The sequence below is a fragment of the Colossoma macropomum genome, unplaced genomic scaffold (assembly GCF_904425465.1).
Source record: "Colossoma macropomum unplaced genomic scaffold, Colossoma_macropomum, whole genome shotgun sequence".
NCBI lineage: Eukaryota > Metazoa > Chordata > Actinopteri > Characiformes > Serrasalmidae > Colossoma > Colossoma macropomum.
Genome location: NW_023494792.1, coordinates 58,950,931 through 58,966,081, shown reverse-complemented (window position 1 = coordinate 58,966,081; position 15,151 = coordinate 58,950,931). Strand labels below are relative to the sequence as shown.

Here is a 15,151-nt window from a genome sequence, read left to right as displayed (position 1 = left end):
TCACAAGTGCTCAGTATGAACCTCCTCCAGCTGTACGGACAACATCAACACCATAGTCAAATTCATCCCATACTGGATTGAGCATGTCGGGTGTCGCTGCACTCACGGCTCTTTCAGTGCGATTTCGGAGATCATCCAGTGTTGTGGCACCAACGACGAACGCTCTGAGCTGTTGGAGCTTCACTGCCCACGAAAATCACACTGCACAGTTATGACGGATTCACTGTTATTGAAGAGGAGAACGCAGAACGCTTTCTGCTCAGGGGTCTCATCTCCTCTCAGACTGAAGGGAGCCATCTTCCAGTGACAGTCAGAAACTCTATGACCCCCTCTTTCAATTGGATTGTGATTGGTTCCTAGGCGCCTCACGGTTGTAAAATCATGGCGCTTTGAAATCGGATGAATCTTTTTGAGTCACCCTGTATTATAGCATCCATATTTCCTGGCAATTTCACATTTCTAACAGGGTATTCGCAGAGTGCTATATTAGTACATGGCTACAGCTCATTGGCAGGTTTTTAGGCGACCTTTCTGTCTCAATCTGACTGACAGGCGAGCTCTTCTCAGATAAGGCTGATGAGCAGATCGACTGACAGCTGAACAGCTGCTAAGACACAGGAAATGCTTGCTTGTAAATCAGGGGCTCTCCAAACCTCTCACTGACCCACTCTCATTCCTTCCTCTGAGTCCCTGGCCCTCCTAAGGCAACTCTGGGCTGTCATCCAGAACCCAGCCTCCATGCCCTGCCCCCTCACCACCCCTGCCTGGCAGAGAAATGCAGACAGCGGGGGGACGGTGACCATAAGGGGTCCCGGATGCTCCGGTGCCAGAGTGTGATGAGGTGAGAGAGAAGTTACCTGACAAGAGCACCCTGCTCAGGGTTTCAGGGCAGCAGAGGGGCCGACAGGTTCAGCGTGTGGGTGTGTGTGTGTATGAGAGTGTGTCTGTGTGCATGCGTGCTGTTGAAAGTGGTCCAGCCTCGCTCACACCAGCAGCTGTGCCCTGAGGGGGAAAACGGACGACAGAGGACGCAGCACTGCTGACGATGAAGAATCACTTTGATAAAGGACAACGCAAACACCCTTCAGTGAAGTGGCAAAGGGTCTGGAGGCATGTTGGCATGCCATATGGTGGGCTTCAACACCAGCTTCCATTTTTACTCTTCTAAAAGGCTGGGGTGCCAACATGGATATTCACTGTAGGGGGGGACACCTGACTCAAAATCCCAAAACACAACATTACTGTCAACTATATCAAACGTGCATGGGGAGGCAAGAAGCTGCACATGCATTGTTACACAGTGAGAGGGGTAACCTTTCTGAAAGCGATGACATAACGGAATAATAAGGCAATGGATGACAGATGACATGGAGATACCGTGAGGTGAGCACTGAACAAAGGAAACGAGGGAAAAGGAAGGTGTCACCGGTTTATGAGCAGCACTCTGAAGCTAATTAAACCGAAAAAGACACATCAAAAATTTAAATAAAGAGAGGGCACAGCATGGCAATCACCATGGCAGCTGCTCACATGGAAAAAATGAGAAGCTTCCCTTATTAATGCTTACTGAAATATTAAATAAACAGTAGTCTCAATTTCTGAGCAATATCGCCACCTTAATATAGACTGAGAAGGACCAGTTTTTAGACAATTCTTTTTGTATTTTAATATAATTATAATAATAATTATAATATATTTCTCATATATTAATTTATAGCCAGTTCAGATTTACAAAACTAATGTCTTTTGACTTATTTTACTCATAAACATATATAAAAACAATACGTATTATATACAAAATATATATATTTATGAGTAAAGGTAACATGAAAGTAAGTCAAGGTCTGGATTTTAATGCTGCCTCAAAAAAAATGTTCTCATGCAAATTGCACCTGGTGTCATTATAAAACACGCTGATAGGATTTCTCGCAACAAGTAGCAATCACTGTGAACGTGAAGGAGCTTCCTGAAGTTCTTTCTAAAGGAATATGCCTGTCAGTACTACTGGTTCAATAATATGCAAGTGGAAAGTTCATGGAACCACAACTAATCGTCAGCTGGACAGGTGTGCCGCACTAGATTTCACAATACGCTCTCAGATTAATGATAAGGAAGGTAAGAGAGAAGCCAGTAGTCACTGAAAAGTGTGACAAGAGCTACCATAAGCGGCAAATTGCCCCACAATCAACCCCACGCAAAACTCCTTCGGTATATTTTGCACACAAGCATTTAGACAAATCAGAACTCTTTTGGACCATTGTACTCCTGGGGCTGTATTACAGAAACTTCCTATCTTCTTGTCTTAACTTGAGATCTGACAGGTCAAGATGAGATTTTTCACAAATTCGTACTACAGAAGCAAATCTTATCTTGATTTAGGAATCTTACAGCATCCCAGCTCAAGATAAGAAATCTTAACTTACTCGATCGAAGTTTACAATCAATTGTCATGTCTGTTACCTAGTACACATAAAGGTAATAAGAGGGGGTGGTGGAGATCGTGTCTGCAGTGTCTGGGGTTTTAAAACGCTGTTAATAAAAAAACTCAAACCACAGTTTTCAGTTTTGGTAAATGTAGCGTCATTATGCTGGTTATAGTGAACTATGCTGTCTGTCATTGCACAAAACAATAGAAACAGATGGTTAAAACAGAAGTTAAGACAGATCTGGGGTTTATCTTAAAGTTAGGACAGATTTAGTCTGGTTAGGATGTTTCCGTAATTCTGTTTTCGTATCTGGAGTTATCTGGATACGATTATGAACCTAAGAACGGTTGTTCTGTAATAGCTTCTGTCCTAAATTCAGCCCTAACTTAAGTTGTCATGGTGACTAAGCAGATAAGATAAGATTTCAGACTTAAGAAGTTTCTGTAATACGGTCCCTGGTGAAATGAAACAAAAACAGAACCACAGTAATCTGTTATGTTTGGAGAAAGAAGAGTGTACAGTGAAGTATGAAGGTGGGAGCATCACATTATTGGGCTGCTTCTTGGTAAACAATGCTGGGGCATCACACTTCATTGAAGGAAACATGAAAGGAGTGATGTACCAGGAGTTATTCGAGGAAAATTTAATCTCATCAGCCAAGAAATTGAATCTGGGGAGAAGATGGAAGTTTCAACAAGACAAAAGACCCCCCAACATTCAGCCAAAATAACTCAAGACTGGTTTCTGAAAAAGAAAGGTGCCTGCATGGCCTAGCCAATCTCTTGACTTGAATCCCATTGAAAATATGGGGGATTTTGAAATTGCGAGATCCTCATAACCCTGGGAAATTAAAGACAGTTTGTCAAGCAGAAAGAGCCAGAATTGAACCACAACGTTGCCAAAAGCTAATTACTTCTAACTATAGATGTCTCTAAGCTGTAACTGCCAACAATGGCTTTGTAACAAAGTACTAATGTTATTAAGCTGTGGTGTCGGAATACTTTCCTCCCTATTAATTTTACTTCTTAAACAAATCGTCTTTTATGACTATGAATACACACTATGTTGTTTATAAATACAAAGTCAAAAGACATTATGTGAAGTGGATAAATGTGCTGGAAATATATTAAATAACAAAACCAAAACTGTCTGAATATGTGCTTCCACCTCACTGAAGCTGCACCACTGGACTTGAATCGACCCTCACATTCCAAAGAAATGTGGAGCATATGAAATTGTCAGTCAAACTAGTGAATCAAACACAAAAGGCAATGCAAGGCAGTATTTACTACTCTCAGACTGGCCATTATTTTCCAATGAAATTCATTCCTTTCAACTATATAATCTTAAGCAATTCAACGTGTGAAATACTGACATTTTGAAAACCTGATGATTTCTGTGAAAGTATAAAATCCTTCACTACGGCACTCCCCTTCAGACAGTTTTGCAGGTTTGAGCATAATGTATTTTTATAAATGTCTAGGGAAAGTATTATTCTACTAGAGAATAGGCAGTGGAATATAAAATGAGACAAACAAAACATATTAGCAGCTTTCAAACATTCACAATCCCTCAAAGTACATTTTCTGTGGTTATGTGTTTATTGCCGTGCTCTGAGGATTTCCATGATTACCTATTGATACACATATTCCTTCAAAATATTTAAACAGCACTCCTGAAGGAATTCAGGACTGCCTGATTCTACGTGACCTGGCAGATGTCCATGACAGGCACATTAATATGTAAATTTGTTGTTATTTATAAACTGCAGGTGTGTTATTAAATACATAATACAAATCAAATAGTGAAATTACAATAGTAAAGGTATACTTCAGAGCTGAGCCACAGAAGGTTCACTTGTAAATGTTGCATAATTCACATGTTTATGTTATCGTTAGATATGACCCTCATGGACCCTCACAGAGCAGGTACTATTTGGGTGGTGGATCATTCTCAGTACTTCAGTAACACTGATGTGGTGGTGGTGTGTTAGTGTGTGTTGTGCTGGTCTGAGTGGATCAGACACAGCAGTGCTGCTGGAGTTTTTAAACACCTCAGTGTCACTGCTGGACTGAGAATAGACAACCAACCAAACATATCCAGCCAAAAGTGTCCTGTGGGCAGCGTCCTGTGACCACTGATGAGGATGACCAACACAAACTGTGCAGCAGCAGATGAGCTATCGTCTCTGACCTTACATCTACAAGGTGGACTGACAAGGTAGGAGTGTCTAATAGAGTGGACAGTGAGTGGACGTAGTGTTTAAAAACTCCAGCAGCACTGCTGTGTCTGATCCACTCATACCAGCACAACACACACTAACACACCACCACCACATCAGTGTTACTGCAGTGCTGAGAATGATCCACCACCCAAATAGTACCTGCTCTGTGAGGGTCAGTGGGGGTCCTGACCACTGAAGAACAGGGTAAAAGGGGGCTAACAAAGTATGCAGAGAAACAGATGGACTACAGTCTGTAACTGTAGAACTACAAAGTGCACCTATATAGTAAGTGGAGCTGATAAAATGGACAATGAGCGTAGAAACGAGGAGGTGGTCATAATGTTATGCCTGATCGGTGTATACGTCTTAGGGATTTATAGACCTCTCTGGCCGAAATGTGTAATTGCTCGCAAAGTGGGGTAGAACATTTTGTAACATGGGTTGTGCTTTGGACCTCTTCCCCAATCAATTATTATTGATTTTGCATTTGAAACCTAAACATTGAGCCAGACCTTCCTTTTGAGCCTGCGCAAGTGACGTTAACACAATTTTCACAAAAAAAACCCTTACATAGTGCAGCTTTAAGATTATTCTGTTATGTCATTATCCATTAAGTATGGACAATATCCACAACATGCTCAGAAAAGTGTTTGCTACGATATCAAAATTTAACAATATAATGCCAAAATATTGTCATATTGCCCATCACTACTTTAGACAATTAACTAGCCATTGTATGATTAAAATGTATTTTGGGGGAAAACCTGCAGCCAGTACTCATTTTGTTTTATTCCAGCTCCCAATGAAGGGAGAGAGAATGTTCCACATATGATGTATACTGGGATCTGGTGTAGAAATAGAACTAACTGGGGACAGGAACCTCTACTGAAGACACAGTGGTTAAGAGAACAGAACGTACCAGACAGAGATGTTTGAGAGGTAGATTGTTCAGGCCGCTGATACGTGAGATCTTGTTGTGGGCTATGCTGAGGTGGGTCAAGCTGCTACACTTCTCCAGCCCCCTGACTTCACTAAAGGAGTTATCTGGCCAGCAGAGAACTCAGTCAAGGCATTAACCTGAGAAAATTAGGTTTAATCCAATTACATCACGTATGATGTAAGAAGCAGGAATTATGCTGTATTTAGTTCTTTATTTAGTAGACTACTCTAATTATGAATGCAACTGTGGTTCTATGCATTACATGACATGAGACACACTAGACTGCAAGTGCCTTACACATGGTACAAGAACTCATGGTGCAAGAGACTGAGTTCAAAAGGATACAGTCTAGAATCAGCTTGCTAAGAGAAGCGTAGGCAGACAGGTCCTTCATCGCTGAAATCTGGTTATGAGAGAAATTCACTTCCTGTGGTAAAAGATGAAGATGAAAGATCAGTACAACCTAGTGCAGGGGTCGGCAACATGTGGCTCCGGGGCCCTACGTGGCTTTTTTACTGCCCTGTTGCGGCTCCACAGCAGAATCAGATTTGTAGGTAATTATAAAATAATCCTCCTTTACAGTAAAATAAAGCTCTGCTGATCGTTCAACACAGTTTAACAATAAATGGTCTTAAACTCTGGAGTTAATGTAGAACTGCTAATTCACCCTTCAACCCTGAAGATCAGCGCACAGACTGCTGGTCACCATAGCAATGCAGACAACAATCTTACCTAGCTAACGAAACGGCAAAGAGAAAGATTTAAGATGAACATCGATAATTTGGAGACGAATGGACTTATTTGTGTTTATAATCACTCCAGCTGGTTTCCTCATACGTTTAATCTGCAGCAAGAAACTGTCAAACACTAAAAAGTCATGAGGCTAAACTCAGCTTCTCATTCACCAGCTTCTTGAATTTTCCCGTTCCACCTTAAATGGTGCAGCAGTTGTATTCTGGTGCCTCAGGAACCATTTAAATGGGAACAGGAAAATTCGAACAAGAAGCTGGTGAATGAGAAGCGAGTTCAGCCTCATAAAAAGTCAAATGTTGAGCGTCATTTGTCAAGAAACTCTTCTACTTTTGTGGAAAAGTTTCCTGCTGGAGATGCGAGAAAAGCAGCTAAAGCAGCTAAAGCTCAAAGCAGAGCAAAGTAAGTCTGCGTTTTTGTTTATATTTTTAGCCTATACTAGTACATTAGCACAGACTGAGACATATTTACAGCCAAGATGGTAAAATGGGCATAAAATGTTGTGGTTTGAGTTTTTTGAAAGGACAAAAAGGCTCTTCTTGACATTTGGGCTGCCGACCTCTGATCTAGTGTGATATATGTATCATAGTAATGCAAAATAACTAAAATTGCTAATAAAATAAGTTAAAAAATGCTCCTGATTACATAAACCATCATTACACAAGTTAATGTCAATTGCAACCGGCATTCACCCAGCAGTTGTATCACATGCTTGTTGGTGATTATTAAGTGCAAGAGCCGTGAAATGTGGCATTTTCTGTGTATAAAGCACTGCATTATGACATCTAACATCTCTAATTTATAATTAGCTACACAAAATCTATGTTTTGAAAAATTGATTATTTATTATAAAATACAACACGAGCACAAGGTATTTCCTGTGTTTACTGTATATACAGTTGCCAGAATAACGTTTCTGAACTTCTTGTTTTCTGAACTGAAAAATCAGTTGTTTTTCAAAATCTTGCAGATGTCATGTGCAAGATAATGTAAACTGGACAGTGAAAAATAAAATTAAAATGGTGGAAATAGTGGAAATTAATTAAATTATACCCAAGTTCCAGTTCAACTTAAACCAACAAACCTCCCCTGCTGTATTACAGTACAACTCCTCTGTACGATAATGCTTATTTGCACAACTGTACAATGTTAATTTCCACAAATGTTTATATTATTCTATAACATTCTGTACATAATAATTATTTTGTACATATTTACATTGTTTAATTAGCTACTTTCACACTGGCTTTTTATGATGTACAAAAAAAAATATTTCATTTATAACAGGGACCTTCTAGGAAATAAATATGGTATCATTAAGTGTTTCATTTGGTATTGCAGGCAATAAGTCTGCCAGTTCCTATGTTTGTTTGAAAGCCAAAGCTCAGTAAAACTGTAGTTTGTTTGAAAGTTCAGTAAAACTGTGCTGAATCACATTATATCACTATTTCACCTCTCTTGAAAATACACACTGTACAATATATCACAACTGCTACTGTACTGACACTCTAACTGCGCACTTTAGGCTGTAAATACTGCTGCTATTCAAGCTGTGTTTACTACCTCATACCACTTAGTGCAATACCTGCTCTCATGTAAATACAATAAATCTGTCTTATATGCTATGTAAATATGCAAATAGATACACTTCTATTTATACTCTCTCATACTTTACTGTAACTTAAGTCTGATTTTTTTCAGAATATGTGTAATATATGTGCAATTATATATCTTGCTACTGTAACATTGCAATCAATAAAGGATCAATGAAATCTTATCTATCTATCTATCTATCTATCTATATAAAACACATGAAATGTGATTTCGGCAACAAACCTACTTCTACAGAGGCAGAGAGCCAAGAAAACAAATGCCTAGTGTACTGCACCCTTGGAACAAGGAGGTTATGCTCCTGTTCATAAGGGAGTTAAACTATACTTCAAAACGTTTTCTTATCCAGTTTACTGTGGGGTCTCACCTTGAGGTTTTTTGGGGGATGGAATCCAAAAAACTCAGAGAGTTCATTGTGGGAAGCATCAAGTATGATGAGGTATGGCATGTGGCTCACGCAGGATAAATCTACCAGTCACAAAACATTAAGCACAGAAAGCACAGAGAGGAATGGATGGCAGCAGTGCACACAACTGTGATTTTTTATCCACGTTTTCAAGGACAAAGATAAAGAATCGACTAAGGACGTTCAGCAACGGGATCACAAGAAAACACAACGGTGATGAATAACATCCCAGAGAATAGCTGTTTACCATATGTTCCTAACACAAACACGGAGAGACATACGTACCTTTTATTTTGTTGTAGGGGAGTTCAAGCTTTTGAAGATGGACGTAATTGCACAATACGGACACATTTTTCAGGTTTTGCCTCTAAGAGAAAATAATCATGAGTTTGATTAGGTGCTGACAACCTCCAGGGAACATAATTGAGTACATTTACATTTAGACATCTGGCAGACATTCACTGTGACCTCACCATAAAAGTAAGAAAAACAAAGTAGGAAATGAGGAATTGGCTTTTTTTTGTTGGAATGGTCAGATGGGCTGCTCACACGCTCATTATAGATCAACATAGATCAACAGACTCACTTTAATCTTACAGTAATTTCAATCTAGCAATTCTATACCTGCACATATATACATCCTGTACATTTTCTATCAATATCTTGTATAATCTGGAATATAAATATCAATATTCTAGCCCCTGTGTATCCTGCATCTCATTTATCTACCTCAGACTCACTTCTTGCATATATGGAAATGTGTTTAACTGTATTTATCATAGCTTTTATTTCATAATCTATATTACTGTTACAAAAACTGTACATTGGAAATGGTGCAATACTGGTGTATCACAATGTGTATACTTAGAGTCTAATGTGTATAATTTTTATATACTTTTTATTTATTTTTGTACGGCGCCCTGCCAGTGACATCCTGTATAAATAAAAATAATGCTTGGCCACGACTTGGTAAGGCGTGGAAATGAGGTGATTAAGTCGTGGCCATGACTTAATAAAGCGTGGGAACGAGATACTAATGCGTGGCCATGACTTAGTAAGCCGTGATCTCGTTCCCACACCTTACTAAGTCATGGCCACGACTTCATCATCTCATTCCTACGCCTTACTAAGTCGTGGCCACGCATTAGGATCTCGTTCCCACGTGTTAATAAGGCGTGGCCACGCATTATTTTTATTTACGCAGGATGTCACCAGCAGGGCTCCGTAATTTTTGTTTTTAAGTACTACACTGCAAAAAATGGCATCTTGTCAAGTAAAGTTATCTTAAATCTAGTCGATATACCCAGTGTTTCTCCTGTTGAGATTGTTGTGAGCCTATTTTAAGATTATTCAACATATTTCCAAACATTTTTTACCCGTTTTAAGTAATTTCAATGTAAAACCTATATAAACTATATCGGCAGATAATTTTGCTTGTTTTAAGAAATGTGCTTGAAACCAGGAAAATTATCTGCCAGTATAGTGAGATAATTTTACTTAATAAAATTACTTAAGACAAGTAAAACTGTCTAGAAAAAAGGTAAATAACCTTATAATAAGGGCATAACCATCTAAAAATTAGAAATATTGGATACTTCAACTATATTTAAGACCATTTCACCTGACAAGATGGCATTTTTTTGCAGTGTACCTAAGATTTTCACTCCTGTGTAAATGTGATGTGACAATAAACGTGATTTGATTTGATTACATTTCTCAGGATCTATGAATATTTAACCAGTCAGGTTTTAATGAATGCAGAAAAGGCTTTATATTTCGTTCTATGACACATTTTTACTTGTTCCTATTATTTATTAGAAGCAACATATCTGACCAAAACAGTCAGAATTTGTTTTATTTTGTCAATTGGTCAACTAGATGGGGCTTTTTCATGGCAGTTCAACCAGAAACTGTTCATTCTGAAAGGGGGAGTGCCAAGTGTAACTGGGAAAAATGCAGAAGACTACAGTTCAACCCAAAACGATGCACTGCAACCAATAAAATAGATAAAGGATAATTAACTTAAAGCAGATCTAGGATCAGTTGTGTAGTTTGATTGGATGCTTCACTAACATTACAACTAAACTCACCACCACTGTGAATCATCTTCCTATCAGTGTCCGTACACCTGTACATTAACTCAGAAGGATTATTTCTAAATCTGTAACCCCAGATACAGCCTATGAACACTAATGCTTGTGAACATCATTCAGAGTGGTTTGGTGTGAAATGCTCCATTCTAGAGAAACTTACCAAGTCAGAACTGATCACAGTGGTGGTGATAGGAACCAGGGGCCGTATTACAGAAACTTCTCAACTCTGAAATCTTATCTTATCTGCTTAGTCACCATGACAACTTCAGTTAGGACTGAATTCAGGACAGAAGCTGTTACAGAACAACAGTTCTTAAGTTCATAATCTTATCATTAACTCCAGATAAGAAAACAGAATTACAGAAACATCCTAACTAGACTAAACCTCCTAAATACTGTCCTAACTTGAAGATAAACCCCAGAACTGTCTTAACTTCTGTTTAACCGTCTGTTTCTACTGTTTTATGCAGTGACAGGCAGCACAGTTCACTATAACTGGCAAAATGATGCTGGATTTATCTACATCGAAAACAGTGCTTTGACTTATGAGGGTTTTTTCTAATCGGGTTTAGAAAATCAGAAATGACCCCCCCCCACCTTGTTACTACCTTCATGTGTAAACGATGAAAACTTATCAGATGAAATATTACAGTGATGGTGGTGAATAATGAGGAGACAGAGCTGAACGTGTGTCTGTTTATTAGGAGGAGTAACGTTAGCGCGCTCGGCTAAAGCGTTTGGGAAACTGAAACTGAAACTGGAGAGCAGCGACGCTCTGATAAACAGCAGGGGGCGCTCTCACAATATTCCTAACGTCAAGTTTATCGCGCTTTAGTTTTGTTTGACCTTTTTTACCTCAGTAAGTGTAAGTTTGATTACGTGTTTACACTTCAGCTGTGTGGATATGCTCGGTTGCTAGGTAACAGGCATGACAGTTGATTGTCGACTTCTATTGAGTAGCTTAAGATTTCCTAACCTGAGATAAGATGCTGTAAGATAAGATTCCTAAATTAAGATAAGATTTGCTTCTGTAATACGAATTGTGAAAAATCTTATCGTGACCTGTCTTATCGCTGTTGTTTTAAGACATAAAAGATAGGAAGTTTCTGTAATACGGCCCCCGATGTCCAAAGAGTTTAAAGGTGCAGTGTGTAAGATTCAGTGGCATCTAGTGGTGAGGGTGCAGACTGCAACCAACTGAATACCCTTCCCTCACCCCTCCCTTTCCAAGCATGTAGTAGAACCTGCAGCTGTCATGTTTCGCTTCTTTGACGACAACGATTCACCCTCCTTTGCTTTTTCTTGTGCTAAATAATAAGCACGATCTTCAATTTGTCAAAATTCTGGTTCTCAAACTTCTCACAACACAAAATGGTTAACCAGCACTGGCAGCAACCACCGATTCTTCTCCTTTCTCCGTCTTTCCATCTGGTGCTATAGCGCCACTAAATTCAAGCTGCTATAAAAACGTGAAAGGCGCCCTCTAGAGCCAGCGTTTGGTTTGCCCATTCTGGGCTATGGTAGAAACATGGCAGCACAACATAGCAGCCTCAGTTGGAAGAGGACCCACTCCCTATGTAGATATGAAGGGCCAATTCTAAGCTAACAAAAACAGTGATTTGTAGTTTCGGGTGATTATACATGACTGAAAACATGGTTTGTATACTATATTCCATTTCTGCTGAATAGATTCTCCCAAATCTTACACACTGCACCTTTAATGTATTTAAAAACTCAAAAATAAAAAGTATTATATGTAATGATTTGGCCTGAGACATTGTTTTATGATAGTTTTGAGAAATTTTTGGCCTACACATTTTTTTTTACTCATGGAGGAGAGATATATGCAGGGCATTGTAAGATAAATAGTCCCCAAAGAAAACTTTTTTTTTCATATTTACAGCTATTTTACCATCATTTACATATAAAATCATGTTACATATAAAAACTCAGAAGACGTGTAGGTTCACATTTGGATTTGAATAGTAAATAAAATGGCTATATCTGTGCTGTAGTCATGGCGAGCTCTGGTTCCTATCACCACCACTGTAAAGAAAATCTGAGTCTGTAAGTCTATCTACAATTAATCATTTCACGCCAAACCACTCTGAATGACTTTGTTTACATCTCTACCATTGAATTATATAGATTTAAAACAAGGAAATCCATGCAATATCCTTTAGTGCTTTCCGTGAAACTCACGGGCAAAGACAGAAACTGGTAGACGTGATGGAGCCCTGTGGCTGAGCGTCCCAGACTGGAGAGATGATTAGCCACTTCCTCTTCGGTCAGTTTGCCATCCTTCTATATTCCGAAAAAGAACATACTCATTTTAAATAATAAACTAATAAAGGGGAATTCCACCACTTTTTCCAAATTTCTAATTTCTTAATGATCCATAATTCAGTCATTAAGATGTAAATGAAGTCAGAGTGTTTTAATGTGAAATGCATCACTCTAAAAGACCCTACAGAGTCAGATTTTCTCAGAACGGTGATGATGGGAACCAAACGTCCGAAGCATTCAGCACATCTAAAAGCTACATCACTGACAGTTATTACATGATATGGTTACTGATATGCTGTGTGATGCCTGGGACATTGTTTTACTGTAGTTCTGCTAAAAGATTTGGCCTAAAAACACGATTTTTAATATCCATTAATGGTGGAGAGGGTGTTGTGAGCCAAACAGTCCCTGAAAAACTACACTGGTGGTTTTGGATAATAAATTAAATGGCTATACTTGTGTTGTAGAGACTGTGACCCCTGGTTCCTATCGCCACCACTGTAAATGAAATCTGTCTCCAGAACGGAGTATTTGACATCAAACCACTCTGAATAACTTTGCTGACATCTTAACCACTGAGTTAGGCAGGAAATTCGAAAAATCGGTGGAGTTCCCCTTTAGGTTAGCCTCTATAGCATAGACAGTAGGCTGGCTGTAGCGAATAAAGGGTGGAAAATGTGACAGGAAGAAGTTTTCCTGTAAACAAACTTCAGCGCGCTAGTTATCTAAGTCTTACCTCCATTTCTGTCTGCTGGCCTTCCTCCTCCTCCGTGGCGGTGAGCTCTTCTCCCTCAGGCGGCGGACTCCGGGTCAGCAGTGTTGTGTTTGGGTCGCCCTGGCTCCGCGGCCCGGAGGGATTTCTCAGAGTTTGGCAGCTGGAGAGAGCGGCTGTCGGCGCCTGCTGAACGGAAACTGACATCTTGCTTGTCTGAGTTTATTTGTGCAAATATGAAATGTTCGCCATTCAAAAGTGCCTATTTCTGTCCTACGCGGCTAATGCTAACCGAGAGACAGCTCGCTGCGTGCCCGTTGCCTGGCAACCGTCCCCTGAGAGGGCCGGGCACGTGCAGCGCCTCTACTGCAGGCCTACATGTACGTTAAAGGGGAACTCCGCCGCTTTTTCAAAATTTTTCCATAGTTCAGTGGTCGAGAGTCATTCAGAGTGGCTTGAATGTGAAATGGTTCATTATAGAGATGTCTTTACAGTGGTGCTGATAGGAACCAGGCGTCGCCATGACTACAACACAAATACACTATATTGCCAAAGGTATTCACTCACCCATCCAAATCAGTGAATTCAGGTGTTCCAATCACTTCCATGGCCACAGGTGTATAAAACCAAGCACGTAGGCCTGCAGACTGCTTCTACAAACATTAGTGAAAGAATGGGTCACTCTCAGGAGCTCAGTGAACTCCAGCGTGGTACCGTGATAGGATGCCACCTGTGCAATAAGTCCAGTCGTGAAATTTCCTCACTACTAAATATTCCACAGTCAACTGTCAGTGGTGTTATAACAAAGTGGAAGCGATTGGGAACGACAGCAAGGTAAAATGACAGAGCGGGGTCAGCGGATGCTGAGGCACATAGTGTGCAGAGGTTGCCAACTTTCTGCAGAGTCACAGACGTCCAAACTTCATGTGGCCTTCAGATTAGCTCAAGAACAGTGTAGAGAGCTTCATGGAATGGGTTTCCATGGCAGAGCAGCTGCATCCAAGCCTTACATCACCAAGCGCAATGCAAAGCGTCGAATGCAGTGGTGTAAAGCGCCGCCACTGGACTCTAGAGCAGTGGAGACGTGTTCTCTGGAGTGACCAATCACTCTTCTCCGTCTGGCAATCCGATGGACGAGTCTGGGTTTGGTGGTTTCCAGGAGAACGGTACTTGTCTGACTGCATTGTACCAAGTGTAAAGTTTGGGGGGGTTATGGTGTGGGGGTGTTTTTCAGGAGTTGGGCTCGGCCCCTTAGTTCCAGTGAAATGAGCTCTTAAAGCTTCAGCAAGAGATTTTGGACAATTTCATGCTCCCAACTTTGTGGGAACAGTTTGGGGACGGCCCCTTCCTGTTCCAACATGACTGCGCACCAGTGCACAAAGCAAGGTCCATAAAGACATGGATGAGCGAGTTTGGTGTGGAAGAACTTGACTGGCCTGCACAGAGTCCTGACCTCAACCCAATAGAACACCTTTGGGATGAATTAGAGCGGAGATTGTGAGCCAGGCCTTCTCGTCCAACATCAGTGTCTGACCTCACAAATGCGCTTCTGGCAGAATGGTCAAAAATTCCCATAAACACTCCTAAACCTTGTGGAAAGCCTTCCCAGAAGAGTTGAAGCTGTTATAGCTGCAAAGTGTGGGCCGACATCATATTAAACCCTATGGATTAAGAATGGGATGTCACTCAAGTTCATATGCGTG

At 40.2% G+C, this 15,151-nt stretch overlaps 1 protein-coding gene across 1 annotated transcript in view; it reads right to left on the bottom strand.

Moving 5' to 3' along the window:
- Positions 1-13,774, bottom strand: part of lrguk (leucine-rich repeats and guanylate kinase domain containing) — a 32,795-nt gene extending 19,021 nt beyond the window's left edge. The window contains exons 1-6 of the mRNA XM_036575566.1: positions 13,473-13,774; positions 12,653-12,754; positions 8,643-8,724; positions 8,319-8,419; positions 5,936-6,017; positions 5,570-5,694 (exon numbers count right to left, since the gene is read on the bottom strand). Of these exons, the coding sequence (XP_036431459.1) occupies positions 5,570-5,694; positions 5,936-6,017; positions 8,319-8,419; positions 8,643-8,724; positions 12,653-12,754; positions 13,473-13,655 (675 nt within the window). The 5' untranslated portion in view covers positions 13,656-13,774. The remainder of the gene's footprint in view (positions 1-5,569; positions 5,695-5,935; positions 6,018-8,318; positions 8,420-8,642; positions 8,725-12,652; positions 12,755-13,472) is intronic.
- Positions 13,775-15,151: the final 1,377 nt, after the last annotated feature.